The sequence below is a fragment of the Salvia hispanica genome, chromosome 6 (assembly GCF_029641045.1).
Source record: "Salvia hispanica isolate PSC_SH4W2 chromosome 6, Shi_PSC_v1, whole genome shotgun sequence".
Taxonomy (NCBI): Eukaryota; Viridiplantae; Streptophyta; class Magnoliopsida; order Lamiales; family Lamiaceae; genus Salvia; species Salvia hispanica.
In genome coordinates, this window is record NC_142697.1 from 4,681,784 (window position 1) to 4,697,591 (window position 15,808).

Consider the following 15,808-nt stretch of genomic DNA (forward strand, 5'->3'; position numbering starts at 1 on the left):
ATATATATTGGCAATGTATTTCTGACATATAAAATAATTACTACTTGAATTTCTTTCCACAAAACAACGATCCATTTGATACTTAAGCTGAGAAATTATATATTGTTAACTTTCTATGTTCATATATTGAATAAACTAATAAAATTTTACTTTTTTTAGAGTTAATAGCTATTAAATCTTAAAATTTAGTCAAAATCTGGTCTTATTTATCTCATGAAATTTGAAATTGAAATATAAAATCACCCAGTTTCAATTTTTTCTCAATTGTTCTATTTTATATACAAAACATTTTTTTAATGTTGTTCAAAATAATATTTTTTTCATTAAAATAGAAAAAGAAACAAGAAAAAAAAAGGAAAATTAAACTTCATGCGTTAGACCAGAAATTAAATTAAATTTTATAATTTAAAAGACTATTAATCCTTTTTTATATACTCCATCAAAGACACTTAAGTACCCTAAATAGAAAGAGAGATAGTGATGGGATGAAGGGACTAGGGGAGAAGAACCTAGAGATGGCCATGGAATTCAAATTCATTAGATTAGATTGAACAATCCATCAAAATATTTGCTTGTCAACAGCCCCCATACACTGAATCCACCCCCAAACCCCCCTTGTCTGCCCATGGTTTTCTCTCATGCACACAAATGGGCAAATGGGGCTCTTTTTTCAATCATGTAAATTCAATATATTCAAATACTAGTTAATAATTAATCATGCATACATGTATCTCTCTCCAAAGTTTTTAATTAAGGCAACAAACACAACCACATGATCCACCCAAATCCCTTCCTTCCTACCTAATAAAGCAATTTGCACCCACCCCTCCCGGTAAACAAGGAATAAAAATACCGCCACAAGGCTCAACTTGTTAATCGAACACCCATATTCCCAGCAGCAATAAAAACTCCTGTTCTCAGTTTCAATATTGAGTTTTGAAGAAATAAACGGAAGAATTGTGGAGTGCGAAATCTGCATTACAATTTGTTAAAGGTACACATTCCAAACCTCTTTCAACAACTGGTGCTGTTTTGTGTGTGAATCTGTAAATAATTTTGTAATTTTGAAGGGCAGACGAGAAGAATTCAGCTGAGATTCGTGTTGATTGAAAGAGAAGAGACGAGATCTATCGCTAAAATTGAAGAAAAGGAGAGATCGGAGATTGAGTGATGAATTGGGAGCATCCTAGGTCGAGATCAACAGCATTGATGAATCTCCATCTGAGGAGATCGAGAAATGGGGATGCGGATGTGAAGAATGAATATGAATTGAGTAGTAATTATCCATTGCGATTGGGGCATGGGAAGAGAATGTTTCGATACTTCACATTGGAGTCGATGTTTCTGCTGCTGTGCTTGACGGTGTCGTTGCTGGTGCTGCCCGTGGTGCTGCCGCCGCTGCCGCCGCCGCCGTCGCTGCTGCTGCTGCTGCCCATCCTCATCCTCGCCTTGCTCATGCTCCTCGCCTTCGCGCCCTCGTCCGCCACCACACACACCTACGCATACGCATAGCTATTAATTTTCAATTTCCATCCATATATTTCTTTCTTTTTTCTTTTGAATAGTATAATGTATAATCATATTTGTTCAACCAGATTTTGACCACTTGTAATTTCTGAGGCCTAAGAATTATCAGAGGAAAGTGAATTGAAAGTTGCAAATTCCAAGGTAGTGAATTCTTTGTTCAAGCATTGTGATCCAACATTAAGACCATTCACAATAAGCGACCATCCGACCGTCGTGTGGGACAACGCCTATTGTGGCCGCCGAGCCGTCACCGTTCCATTTTATCTTAATTTATTTAATTTTTATGCACAACTCTCTTTCTCCCTAGATGTAATGAATCACCATAGCGATTTCCCGAACCCACCGACTAATCACAATATATATTTATAAATACCATCAATTAAAAAGAATTAAAAAACTATTAGAGGGCCGTGGGCGGGAGGTATTTTTGGGATGAATATGGGAGGACTGGGCCTACTGTGAATGCTCTAAGATCATGAATTTAGTTGAGAAAATTGGTTGTAACAAGACATGTAACTAGTGGCCAGTATGCTAACTCCATATTAGTCCGTCCATAGATAGGACTCTCACTTGTATTCCACTAACTTTTTTCTATCCACTTTTCTTAAATTTCTTAAAACTCGTGCCCCAAGGAATGAACTCCTAATGGTGGACGGAGGGAGTACTACGTAGGTAAATAATATATCGCTGTTATATTATAGTATTCCCTCCGTCTCATCATAAATAACTTGTACTGTCTCCGTCTCAACTAAGTTGAGACATAACTTTTGGGTACGGAGATTAAGAAATTATGTTAAAAAGTATGAGAGATGAATAAAGTATGAAAGATTAAAAGATTAAAGTAGGTGATAGATAAAGTAAGAGTGAGTGAATATTTTGTTTTTAGTTGAAAAGGGAAATAATTAACTTAATTGAGATATCCAAAAAGAATAAATGTATGGAGTAATTGCTAAAAGAAGGAAATGACGGTTGTAAGCTTTGATATATTGTTGAGCCATAATGGTCCTGTGGCCCATTCTCAAAGCCCAACTTATCGCTTGGATCTATTTTGTGTGGGATTAGCCCAATCAATTCTCTCTCTCTTGATAACTTCGCCGACTGATACTGATTACTGAAAGCTCCGATGGACTCTGTGCTCACCACTCTCCATCAGACCCTAGCTTCATGCGCCAAGGTAATGGACTCTTAATCATGTTTCCCCACGCTTCTACTTGTCTCTGTTCATATCTTACGCATCAATTCTCCCGAATTCCTGAGCAATTCCTCTCATGATGCGCGCAGCTGATCGTAGCTGGTGATTACGCCACTTCTGAGCAATCGATTGCAGAACTCGTAAAAAACCTCAATGCAATCTCCGAGTCGCTGATAGCAGAAGAGCCTCAGTATTCGCAAGAGTTGGCGGTTGAAATTATCACTCAAATTCATCAATACGTCGCCACTCCTGCGCTTGGACAGGTATGTCGCGAATTCGTTGTTACTGATGTTCGATGATTGAGATGGAACTATTCTTTTAGGAGATCATCGATGCGTTAGCTTTTGAGTTGCCCAAGGCTGTGGCGCGGTTTGCTTGTGTATCTGATAGGTGTTTGGAGGTCGCAGAAGGCGTAGTTGATTTGTTCGTAGAGAGATGTAGTCCACGAGAGATGCTTTCGATTTTATTGGAGGTATAACAAGTGTGGTTTTGATTAATTTTAACTTATGTATTTGTTGATCTTCCTCTCAAATATCAAGCAAGCAGTGCATTACTGAATATGCAAAATCAACATTTCCTTATCAGCTTAATACTTGCATTTGGCTTTTGTTCCTGCAAATAAAGTAAAGATGATATTTGCAATATGACAGGCAATATCTTCTCTAAGCGATCCATTCATGCTTCCTGATTGCTTCATACCTCTTCTTACGGGGCTCGCAAAAGGTATATTTATATTTATCTATACATGGTTAGGGGTGATAGTGTTGGCTACTTACCCACCCTTTGCATTTATCTTATTCATGTTTTTCGTCTGTATGCTGGAAGGTTAATCACACACATATTCTGATGCCGAGCCCCGAAAATAGATTCTGATTTGTCATGTTTCTAGCAAAAATTAATGCTTGAAAGTTGAAATCCTTGATATCCGTGTGTACGAAATAAGTCTAAGGACCTCCCATTGAACTATCCTGAATAGTTATTCATGCTTTTCTGGTTCCAGTTATCGTATTGATCCAGAGGCGGCTCTATGAACAAGTAAAACACGCAGTTCCAATCATTCTTAATGTTTTGACAACCTTGTGCTTGAAGTCCGATGACGAAGATACAGATTATGAGAAATTGTTTAATAGAACAACTGGCATTGCCAGCTCTATAAGAACAATCAGTGTAAAGTTGGTAGGTAACACTAACCATCCTGCATTATTTGCTTTATCTTGTGTCTTTACCTGATTATGCAATGATATTTTTATCACATATGGCAGGAAGGCGAGGACAACAGGAAACTGAACGCTTTGTTAGGCCTATATGTCTTGCAGATCATGGTGGACAATCTTTGTGAAAGTGAATCTAGTTTTGGCTGTACTAAGTTGTCTCATAGTGATTTGATGCCATCATCTATGTAATAATGCATCATCCTTGATGTGTAGGCTCTTGTTTCACATGGAATGGCAAGTGACAAGTTGAGATGTCGTCTCGTGGTGCTGCAATTGTCTGACTTCCTTCCCCATTGTGATTTGTCTTATATTGGTCTGGTAACAGGATGTGAAGTTGATATGATCTCTAAACTAGTTATTGGAGGTGACTTATTATTGCCTTCATATGAGTATATCATAATTCATCTCTAGGTTGTTTGCATATATAACTATTGGAGAAACTTACCTCTCCTTGTTGTGGATGCCATACAATTGTGATCCTTTTTGAACTAAAATTACAGATTATAGTGAAGTTGGCGTGGATTGCTTTTCTCAAGTGAAGCTTGGAGCGGCACTAGCTGGTTAGTAATTGCCAACTATCTCTCTCTAGTTGATGTTGCCAAGACCTGATATTGATCTAATTGCTCTGACTGATCCAGTGATTTGGGGCTTTGGGGATGGTGAGATTGCTTTTGCTGCCAAAGCTGATATGACCTCTGTCTTAATGGAACTCAAAGGTAACTGGACTAGAAGATGGGAGGCAGTAGGCATGTTAAAGTACCTATTCTCATATGCCAATATGCCATGGGGATTGAAGTGGGATGGTATCAGCTTCATTGCATGTATCATGGATGGCGTCATGTCGAATACAAACAATGAATTTGTGGACTACTCCTTACATATGCCAACTATGTATACCAGCTTGCAGGTAGGTTGGTACTGTATAAGTATTTCCTTTTCCTAAACTCTCAAGTTTATACCATTTACTCATTTGACTTGTTATTATTAGGTTGTCACAATGGTTATCATGTATACTCCAGAGACTGAACTAAGAAAGAAAGCATTTCTAACATTTAAGAAGGTAAAATTTCTGGTGCTTTAGATCTTGAGTATCTTCTTCTCTACGAGAAGATTATCAGATGGTTTGTTAAGTTTTAATCCACCCTCCCCCAGTCAACATGCTTCTGAAAATTTCTCAAAAACAGTCATTTAATGGCATTATCATTATCTAGTGCTTAAAAACTCAGAAATCTTATGAGTCTCTTAATTATCTTTATTGTTAAAGCAAGAAAAGCCTCTATTGCTTCCAGGCTTTCCAGCAAGCTTAAAATGATAGTAATCACAGAATTCTTGTATTTTTTGCTTGTATTGTGCATCAGAAATTTTTGCAATTTGCAGTTTCATTCCAATAAAAATTCATGTACTTGTTCTTATGAAGCTTTGAGTTACTTCAAATGTCTATAGATCGTGTTTCCGGATTTAGGTGCATAACTGCTGTTCTTATGTGATAAATTGTCCTTCACTAACATATCACTTCTTTTATCTTAATCGTGTTCCTTGTTCTGTCGCAGAAGCTATTAACAAAGTCTTCTAGATTTTCCACTGAATACTTTCATGGGCATGATTTATTGTTTATATATGCAGATGCTTGCAGACATCCCAACTCCTTGGAGATTTGATGTCTTAATGGCTTTGATCAAGAATAGCAACTCTCCTTCTATGGTAGGCTCTTAGGTACTCTCATTTTGAAAGTATGAAAAACTGCTAAGCCTGTTGAATTGACAATTTTAATGTTGAGAATGTGGTCCTCTGGGTTACAGATTGGAATACTTATAGATTGTGTGAGAGAGGAAATGCGATTGGAATTGGTGAAAAGAAATGCATCAGTGGATACCCTCCCAAATAGCGAAGTCAGTCAATCCACATCGCTTTGGAACCCATCTGTGCTACAATTGGTTGAAATGGTTCTCAGGCCTCCAGAGGGTGGACCTCCATCCCTTCCCGAGGACAGTGACGCAGTTAACCTCTCTCCTCTCTATGCTTATCAATTTTTAGCGGCCCCTCCCCACCATGACCCTTACGCATGCCTGCCTTTTTAAATTTGCTTTTGAAAATAATGGAATGTCATAAATTCTAAAACATTTTATTTTCATTAGTGTTGCATGGTTATAATATTATGCTGTGTTTCATTTTTGGTGACATTTTTTGGTTATTCCATTTTTCTTGGGGCATTTAAAGATGTTAATAAGTTTTTTTGGGACTATGATCCTAGTTAATGCTGAGTAAATTGTGTTGCAATGCAATTAATCTACCTTCTATTGATGCAGGTTTTGTCAGCTCTCAATCTCTATAGATTTATACTGATCACTGAATCAACAGGTTAGCACGAGTGTCTTTGGAATCATAGAAATTCCGTATCTTGTAATACTGCGCTTGTTGCTTCAGTTTTGGAGTTTCTGTGATCACCCTCCCTTTTACAAGTCGACGATGTAGGGTATTATATAGACCTAACCACTACATGATTATATGCTACATGTATATGAAATTAATCATTAGATTTCCCTCAAAATAATGAAAATTGTCTTGACCTTTGATCTTGAATTTCACACGACTCACCAAAACTAAGTTCCTATATACACGAACCAAGTGTTGTATATTGCATTGTGATGTGATGGAGACGGTGATACAGGAAATTCTAACAGTAGTGGAATATTAGCCAAGGAGAAATTGCAGAAAGTATACAAGGAATGGCTTCTCCCGTTACGTGTATTGGTGAGTGGAACCATGGCTCGAAGCATGAAAGAATCTGATGATTCTATGTGTGCACTCAACCCAGTGGAGTTGGTTCTCTACCGTTGCATCGAACTCGTTGAAGAGAAGCTCAAACATTTGTAACTTGTGGCAGATGTTAGTTGTTCATTCCAGGCATGGCACGTTTGTCTTTTAACTATAATCATATCTTATTGTGAGATCCATTGCTTTTAATATTGTAAGAATAGCGTTTAGTTTGGCTTTTTTAAAATGCTTCAAAAACATTTGACTTGGTTGTACATTATTTGCTGAAATTCAAACTTTTATAATCTGTTCTGTAACAGATCCAAAACTGGATTTTTTTGGCTTGTGTTCGGATCTATCGAAAATAATGAGATCCTGTTCAAATTTGCACGCTCCAAAGATCTAGATTAGGGATGTTAGTGTAGCTTGAAACTCATGGATTAACCTTGCTAAATTTAGAGGTTAGAGTCGAAAATGTTTAACTGGTAAATCTCATACTCGATCAGCCCGCAACCTGAGTACCACTTATCTGGAATTTGATGTCTAGTCCACTTTATGGGCTCTATACAACTTTGTACTTGATCATATTTGCATTTATACTTCTATGATTAGTATCTTTAACTTTTGTATATTAAGTATAAATTTAGGATCCTTAGAAATAAAAAAATTACTGTTGGGTTAATTTTGATATGTACATGTTTGGCCTGCCAAGCTAATTAAACTCGAACGCTTAGGGTTAAGATCACAAATTCCAATCCAATTATCTCACAACCTAAATGGAATTTACCCGAAAATGGACCGACCTAATTAATATTTTTAATTTAGACTCGAATTTATAATTTTTCTATCTCAAAATAAATGCTAAACGAACAAAATTAACCACAATGATAACCATATTAAGTAATAATAGCACCATAATCTAAAAAAGGTCACTTCCTCCGTTGAAGTATTGTTAATTACTCTCTAGGTCCTAGAATAGAAGTTCTGTTTGGTTTAAACACGGGATTTATAACGAAAAGTTGATTGAATAAGTTAGTGAAATATGCGTCTCACTTATATATAATAAAATAAAATGTGAATGGAATAAGTCGGTGAAATGTGAGACCTACTTATCATTCATAGTAAAAGTGGAATATGACTTTTAATGTATGATGGATGAAAATGATAAAATAAGACTCTTAATAAGGGACGAAAGAAGTGTAGTTTAAGAAGTAGAAGGGGAAGAAAAATATAAACGATAGTAAAAATCTATTGACCTATGCTATTTAAAAATAGAAACTGGTTAATATTTATGTAGGACTAATAATTCCAAATAAATCAAAATATTATGAATAATAATAATAAAAATACTAGTACAACTATCGAAATAGTGAAAATTATGATTTAATTTGTTACTACATGTATCCTTTCGTTAGAAATAAAAACTTTGTACCTTAGGAATGGATCCATGTGTCACTATCACTATTTTCAATCTTTTCTCATATTTTATGATTTTATCCATTTTTTTTCTAAGTTTTTTTAAAATAACAACTATTTCCATTTTGGATCATTAGAAATTTTAAAATCTTTTTTATATTAGGACATGGACTCCATAATCCACTAACTCTACTTTTACTATTTTTTCTCTTCCTTTCTCTTACTTTAATCTATTTTCTTTTTCTTTTTCTCACTTTACTAATTTTTCTCATTTACTTTACCAATTGTGTATTAAAATCTATCAGAAATGAATCACTCATCCTTAAAAGGCCTTATAAAGCTAATGGGAGGGTTATCCATACTTGTATGAACTAGGATCGGAAATCGATGTGGGACAAGGTTTAAAAGTTTTAATAAAACTTGTGCCGTTTCAAACGGTTCTATTTTTTTTAATACTTCGGAATAAGTTACAAGTTGAATATAAAAAGGTGCGTAATTCTAAAAGTTCCTATATTTCAGGAAAGCAGATCGTGTGATTTACATTGATATCCTCCTCCAAAATCTAATTCTGAATTTCGCGACACAGACCCCTTGCCACCGTGCCACCGTCTGCTTCTTCCCGCCGCCGCTGCCTGTGTCTGCTCCTTTCCCACACTCAAGTAGTAATATATTGTTAATTTTTATGCGTATTAGATTTCTATTTTATTCATTATTACTTGCTCCTTAATTGTTTCTTGCTGTTTTTTTTTTCTTCCGTTTAGTTGTTTCCCACACAGCCAGTGTGCCTGTTCTGGTTTTTGCTGTTTTTATTAGATTATTTTCGAAATTTTGTATTAAATCGGAGTGGGTTCACATGGTATTTCTCTTCTTCTCCCTTGTGCTGTTGTTCTTTGTATTAGCATTTGGTCCCTTTTTTTTGTTAATTTTCTTTTGATGATTTGTCAATAGTTAGAAATGACTTGCATTTTGTAATACTCCAATTTTACGAGGTAAGTCAAATATAAAGAAGGCATTTTATGATATAGCAGAAGCCACAAGATTTTAGGCAGTATTGAACAATGTTTAAGTGGCGAGAGAATAAAGTTCAGCACGAGAGATTAAAAAAGTTTAGCATGTTAAGTGAAAGAGATTAAAGTATTGTGTCACTTTGAATGGAATAGGGAGAAGTGGGATCAGTGTTTTTATTCGTATTTTGTTTGGTTTAATATGAAAATTTTTGGTTTTACCATTTTGCTTTATTTAGGTAATTTGGTGCAGTACGGTGATTGTTTAAGTTAGAATTTTGGTTTGGTTCAGATTTAGCAAAAAATCTAATCGGAAATTGAATACTCACTACTTGCCTTCAAACCGGGGTATGCATCCTTTTCTGAGATTTTGTTTGACAAGATTGTTGTTCAGTTTGGCAAACTGAAGTGAGCACCCTAATATTGGAAGATTTGTTTGTATGCTATTGTGTCAATTTTCTTTTATGGAGTAACTTCAGCTAAGATATTGGATGTTGAAAATTTGTTCTTGATGTTATATTTTAAAGCTCTTTTTATTTTATCTTATGTTTGACTTTTTGTGTTTGAATAAATGACAGAATGGGGGAGCTCATGGTTGAAAAACATGTCAAATATATCGTATCAATTGAAAAGGTAGGCCTCATATTCGTTTTTACTTTGTAGATTACTGTACCAAGTTTTGTTCCCCCCCCCCCCCCCCCCGGGGTTATGGAATGAAACTTGCTGAAAAATGCACATTATAAAAGAATGGCATTAAGAAATGATACGACATACACTAAGACAGGGTTTCTTATAGATAACAAGGCCTCTAGATTCTTGAATTGGTGAGGTATTTCTAGTATTAATGAGCACCCTTTTGTAGCAGAAAAAGGATGATTTTGCGTCTGTGGTGATGGAGCACCTGAGGTTGAATGGCGCTTATTGGGGATTGACTACTCTGGATGTTTTAGGAAAGCTTGATGCAGTGGATCATGACAAGGTTGTTTCGTGGATCATGGAATGTCAGGATCAATCTGGTGTGTATCTAAGCTTTAGTTTTTGCGTGCATTGTTTGCCTTAGATTGATATTAGTCAAAATTATTGTTTATTTCTTCACATTGTTCTGGTTCCAGCTAGTTCTTTACACTATTTTTTTTGATTGAAGATGTTAAATAGGTTGGTTCGGATAAACTCGCATCATCTTACTGTCCCTTGGTTTATGCAGGTGGTTTTGGTGGTAATATAGGGCATGATCCTCACCTGCTCTACACATTAAGTGCTATTCAGGTTTTAGCACTATTTGACAAGATAGATGTTCTTGATATTGAGAAGGTTGCCAATTGTATCTTTCAATAATAGATATAACTATATACTCCTTCTGTCCCTTAAAAATAAGAACTACTATTTCCTTTTAGGTATTGTGCTACATATACAAATCCAACTAAACACTACTAATAATGTGGACCCCACTATCCACTAACACTACTTCTACTGTCTTTTCTCTTCTTCTCTCTTACTTTACCGATTGTGCATTAAAGCCTGTGTCCCTTCTAAAGTTCATTTTGTAAGGGACGGAGGAAGTATATATTTTCTTCTTTAGTATAGTTTTTGAAATTAATAGTGCCAGATGGTGGTTGCTATTATGTATTTGCACTGATGGATGATTTTTTCCACTTGCATTTTTTTCTCTTGCTGAAATTTATCTATTCCATAGTATAGTCGAACACAGAATCAGAATTGAATACTACGTAAGCACTTAACCTACTAGCTAGATATTGCAAGCTTACAGAATGAAGATGGATCATTTTCCGGTGACATTTGGGGTGAAGTGGATACCAGGTATGCTTTCTTATTAATCCAACACTTTTTTAGGTTGGAAAAATAACCAGTCTTTGCATATTTTCAGGTTTTCTTATATTGCAATATGCTCTCTCGCATTACTACATCGTTTGGATAAGATAAATGTAGAAAAAGCTGTAGCGTACATCGTTGGTTGCAAGAATTTAGATGGTGGATTTGGATGCACACCTGGAGCAGAATCTCATGCAGGACAAAGTATGTATCATGTCTTTAGGTGTTTCGCATACTTGCAAAATTTGTCGAAAGTAAATGAGTACAAAAGGTATCATATGTTGTGGTTCAGTACTGCATCTTTGGTTAGCTTGTTAAGTGATTGACTCATTATATAACTGAATATAAAGAGAACATTAATACCTACAGATTTATAAACCTGATAACTTAACTTAGTACGAGTCATAATCCCTCTTATTCCGCTGCGGGAGAAGTCATACCACAAAATCATTGATTTCTGTGACTGGATTTCTGGAAAATGAAATGTTTGGCCCAAGTGTCAAAACTAACTGATGTGGACACATGTTGCTGAGTTGTTATTGCAGTTTTCTGTTGTGTGGGAGCTCTTGCTATCACTGGTTCTCTAGATCATGTTGACAAGGATCTCCTTGGATGGTGGTTATGTGAACGTCAAGTAAAATCCGGAGGTTTAAACGGGCGCCCTGAGAAGCTTCCTGATGTGAGTGATTCTTTCCTCGTATGAAATCTGACAACATGAATATCGTTCTCATATGATCTAGCGTTATATTCCCAACTCCAGGTATGCTACTCGTGGTGGGTTCTTAGTAGTTTGATTATGATTGATAGAGTTCACTGGATTGATAAGAAGAAGCTCGCTGATTTCATCTTAGATTGCCAGGTTATTGTTTTGCACTTGGAATTGACAGAAGCTTACATGTATAGAGTAATCTTTGACGCTGTATCCTTGAATGGCGCAGGATAAAGAGAATGGTGGAATCTCAGACAGACCTGATGATGCTGTCGATGTCTTCCACACCTATTTTGGTGTTGCTGGTAAGATTTTGAGCTACTACTACTACTACTGCCCTCCTTTTTGTATGTTTTACTTGCTAAAATGCAACACTTGGCCATTTGTTTTTTGGTGAATTCAGGTCTTTCGCTTCTTGAATATCCCGGACTCAAAGCTATAGATCCAGCTTATGCATTACCTGTGGATGTTGTAAACAAAATTTTCCTCACCACCTGAAAACTCGCAGTTGATCAATAGATTTATAGTGCTACATGTACTTCTCTTTTGGCTATATATGAATTATTGACTACTCAGAAATCTTGAATTACATTCTTTTTAGAGCTCCATATTCTGAAATCCCTCAGTTCTGACCATTTGATGGAGCACTTATAGTTTGGATTTCAATTTCTCTGCCTTGATCTGTGGTCGACTCCGTGGCAGGTGGCTGCGGCGAGGGAGTTTTTTTATTGCCGCCGTCTACATTTTTCCTGTTTATCTTTGCCTTGTTTGCCCAGCCTGTGATCTTGGCTTGTATGTGATCTTCAAATATAGCCTTGTTGAATGAGCTTCCCATCTTCACTCCAGAAATCGAGAAAACTCTTACAAAACTGAAAACTATTGTATGTTTCTCTAAATTATAGAGGAAAGCAGACATACCTGAGCAACAATGGCATACAGTGGCAGGGTACTATAACTGCAAAGAAGCTGCACCAGCACCCTATACACGAACACATTGTCGTGTTATATTTTTGTTTAACAAATGGGAAACTGATGTGTAGGAGTGTGGTGTATGTACCCTATTATGAGCCGGGGGATTATGTAGCCGAATTCTCCCATGATGCAAGAATCGAAGCCATACAAGACCTGCAGCGGCAATATGATGTTTGAGTTTGGAGTGTTGCAGGGAGAAGGGAAACAATCATATCTCACCAACACCCAGAAGAAAACTGCGATCTCGAAGGAGTTCTGGAAGAGAATAATGTGGATGAGGATGAGGACGAGACGCGGTTTGTTGAACCAGAAATGATGATCAGAAGGCTTCACCACAAGCTCCCCAGGTATTGCTACATGCCTTTGAGCCACTTCTCTTGCTAGTTGAGTGATAATGTGCTCAAGTTTTGCTCCCACAGCAAGAAGAAGCTACCAAATCAACAAAAGGAGGTTAATTAGGTTTGTGTGTGTGTGTGTGTGTGTGTGTGTGTGAGAGAGAGAGAGAGAGGGCTCACAATCAAGGGCAAGAATGCAATCCAGAAATATGCATGCCATCCTGCATGATAAATGTTATGTATATAAACCAGCATTGGTGGAAAGATTTAATCTTGGAGGAAGTAGAACTGAGAAGTTACCATGAACATTGAGCAGCAAGAAAAGCACCACAAGAATCCATAAATACCAACTGCATGGGACAGAAAATCAGTAAACAAGGTTGTAACAGTGTGATAAGGTGAGAAAATACCGACCTTATACCGACGACTTTCTTGAAATCAGTTTCGAGAGCACGGAGCATGTACTTGTAGAAGTTGAACTTGGGATTATCTCTGTAATGATTCTGGAAAAAACACTTGTAAAGGTTGTTTGTGCAGGAGAAGAGAGCAGTGGTAAAGGTGAGAAGCTTACATTGATGAAGCCGCGGCGAAGAGTGGTGTAATCTAGTTCATTCACAGATCCATAAAATTGCTTGAAAAAGGAGTGCTGAAAAAGAAGAGTTACAAGAAAGAGTAGTGTAGTATTTGGAAGAAAATGAGAGCTACCACTTACCAGCCAACTCAAAAGAGCCAAGTCTTTCCCAATGCCAAGAAACCTCCCTCTAATGAAATCATGCTGGTGGATGTGTGTTACTTTTTCTTGCTGTTGCTGCCCTGCGTATGTATACCAAACACACCAACTTAGTTGTGTTAAGAATTGCAACACAAATAAATACTACTCCCTCCGTCGCGAATAGGAGTCTCATTTATTTTCGGTACATGTTTTAAGAAATGTTAAGAAAAGTGGGTGGGAGAAAGTTAATGAAATATGAGTCTCACCTGTATATATTAGTTTCAAACGATGTGTGTGGAGTGAGTTAGTGGAATGTGAGACTTCTTTATCATTTATAGTAATTATGAACTGAGACTCCTATTCATGGACGGACCAAAATGGAAAAACGAGATTTCTATTCGCGGACAGAGAGAGTATCTCGTAAGGAGAGAACTGAAACTATTATATCAGTCTCATAGGTCACTTCTCCTATCCCCCATTGAATTCTCTATATGGATTTCTATCATAGTAGCAAAGAGCGGGTCATCGATCAATTGACCCCAACACTATATTTGGACTATAAATTTGGGTCAGTTCGGTAGAGGACTACTAGTCCAACCCAATCAGAAAAAACTACCCCCGCGCCATGGTTCATCTTGAAGGATTCCATAGGACAATATCCCATACATGTATAAAAAAAGCTAAAACCATTATATAAGTCTCATAGGTCACTTCTCCTATTGCCAATTGGTTTTGGGATGGAATCCTATAGATTTCTATCGAGTTGGTCAAGTTGGATCGACGTATGTGGAGATGTGTACATTACCTTGTTCTTGATCGCCTTCCTTTTTCTGGATAGCATCTTCCCAATGTTTCCATTGCCGAATCTGCAGTACAAAACAATTAATAAAGAAGCCACACTTATCAAGGTGTTTTTGTTTTTACCAACCTGTAAGCTTCCAAAGAGAATTGTTAGAGCAGAGAATACAACATGCACCACAGCTAGCACAAATATGAATATATGGAGATCATGCAATGCCTGTAGAGACAACAATGGAGCCTTCCCCTGCATACATACATACATATATCAATTAATCCATCCCAATTATCATAAATATGTGCATTTGAATTCCTTTTTCTAGAACCTCTAATTGACAATGGCCTTGAGCATCAGATGGCGCTGCAAGAAGGCGGCGGTGGCCACTACCACCATCGCCTTCTTGATCATCTTTTTCCTTTTTGCAAGGTAGCCAGTCATATGTTAAATGTTGTGCTATGCATATTGTGCTGATTCTATCTTGGAAAACAGTGAGCAGCAGTGATATGAATCCAAGCAACATCAACTCTGCATCAACCCGCTCGCCCCATCAATACTAACTTCGTCCATGAAAAATAGTCTTATAATTTAATAGTAGTAAGTTTTCTCTTTAACCACTTTTTTTAATCATTTCTTACTTTACCAATTTTGCATCAAAGCTCGTGTTGTCTACAACTAAGACTGGACGCAAGTAGTATATACAACCCTCTCTCTCTCACTCGCTCGCTTACCTTCCTTAATCTTGAGCAACGCTTCGAAAAGGGGCCATTGCTTTTTCCTCACCAAGAACTGTACACACAAATCACATGATCATCTTCATCATCATCGTCATCATACAAATCAAATGATCAAAAACAAGAGAAATGTTATAACCTTGCCAGTGTAGTGAAGGATTCTTTCTGCAATCAAAGAGATGGCGACGATCACCGTACACACCAACGCCAGCACCCACGTTGGCGTATACTTCAAACTCTCTCCGTCTCCCCCGCCGGCCATTGTTAATAATCACCTCTTTCCTAATAATTCCATTTAAATTCTTAATAGCTACCACAGCAAGTCAAGCAGGGAGACTGCATTTAAAATGTTGAATTGGGACAACTTGCATTATGGTTTAGGTCCACAAAAAGTTAATTTGACGTAGACTTCCACGAAGGCAATTTTAATGAATATGTTAAGTTGCAACTAATCTGTTGTTTTGCTCCTTTTTTGGTCGTCGCATTAGTCGATGGTTCCTATCATATGGCAATTAGTTCTTGTCGTGTGAACAACGTTTACAACATCTTCATTTCCCACCTTTGCAAATAAATAAAATTTAATTGAGGCCATCTCTTTATTACTCCCTCCATC

At 36.9% G+C, this 15,808-nt stretch overlaps 3 protein-coding genes across 10 annotated transcripts; 2 read left to right on the forward strand and 1 right to left on the reverse strand.

The window, feature by feature from the left end:
* The first annotated feature begins 2,545 nt into the window (after positions 1-2,545).
* Positions 2,546-7,033, forward strand: ALF4 (aberrant root formation protein). The gene is made up of 14 exons (XM_048107621.2): positions 2,546-2,701; positions 2,809-2,982; positions 3,042-3,191; positions 3,370-3,442; positions 3,720-3,895; positions 3,982-4,041; positions 4,147-4,297; positions 4,434-4,493; positions 4,572-4,840; positions 4,922-4,993; positions 5,557-5,634; positions 5,733-5,930; positions 6,240-6,291; positions 6,602-7,033. The coding sequence occupies exons 1-14, from the start codon at positions 2,651-2,653 to the stop codon at positions 6,805-6,807; spliced, it is 1,770 nt and encodes a 589-aa protein (XP_047963578.1). The 5' UTR covers positions 2,546-2,650; the 3' UTR covers positions 6,808-7,033.
* A 1,566-nt stretch (positions 7,034-8,599) lies between these two features.
* Positions 8,600-12,281, forward strand: LOC125205596 (geranylgeranyl transferase type-2 subunit beta 1-like). Of its 6 annotated transcripts, none has more exons than XM_089060807.1 (10): positions 8,600-8,739; positions 9,686-9,740; positions 9,970-10,123; positions 10,312-10,428; positions 10,859-10,925; positions 10,993-11,141; positions 11,483-11,616; positions 11,698-11,796; positions 11,876-11,951; positions 12,050-12,281. In XM_089060807.1, the coding sequence occupies exons 2-10, from the start codon at positions 9,687-9,689 to the stop codon at positions 12,142-12,144; spliced, it is 945 nt and encodes a 314-aa protein (XP_088916933.1). In that variant the 5' UTR covers positions 8,600-8,739; position 9,686; the 3' UTR covers positions 12,145-12,281. The 6 variants fall into 6 exon arrangements, with proteins under 6 accessions (XP_088916933.1, XP_047960597.1, XP_088916931.1 ...); XM_048104640.2 differs by having other exon boundaries at positions 8,601-8,739; positions 9,973-10,123; XM_089060805.1 differs by having other exon boundaries at positions 8,608-8,762.
* LOC125205595 (MLO-like protein 1) lies at positions 12,112-15,510 on the reverse strand. Of its 3 annotated transcripts, none has more exons than XM_048104637.2 (14): positions 15,335-15,510; positions 15,193-15,250; positions 14,790-14,989; positions 14,594-14,710; positions 14,471-14,531; positions 13,666-13,766; positions 13,525-13,556; positions 13,368-13,445; positions 13,254-13,303; positions 13,134-13,174; positions 12,838-13,047; positions 12,704-12,771; positions 12,565-12,625; positions 12,112-12,481 (listed from the first exon to the last, which is right to left on the reverse strand). In XM_048104637.2, exons 1-14 carry the CDS (start codon positions 15,455-15,457, stop codon positions 12,269-12,271), a joined length of 1,413 nt encoding a protein of 470 aa, XP_047960594.1. In that variant the 5' UTR covers positions 15,458-15,510; the 3' UTR covers positions 12,112-12,268. The 3 variants fall into 3 exon arrangements, with proteins under 3 accessions (XP_047960594.1, XP_047960593.1, XP_088916930.1); XM_048104636.2 differs by having other exon boundaries at positions 13,368-13,456; positions 13,525-13,599; XM_089060804.1 differs by having other exon boundaries at positions 13,368-13,456; positions 13,525-13,766.
* Between the last annotated feature and the right edge of the window lie 298 nt (positions 15,511-15,808).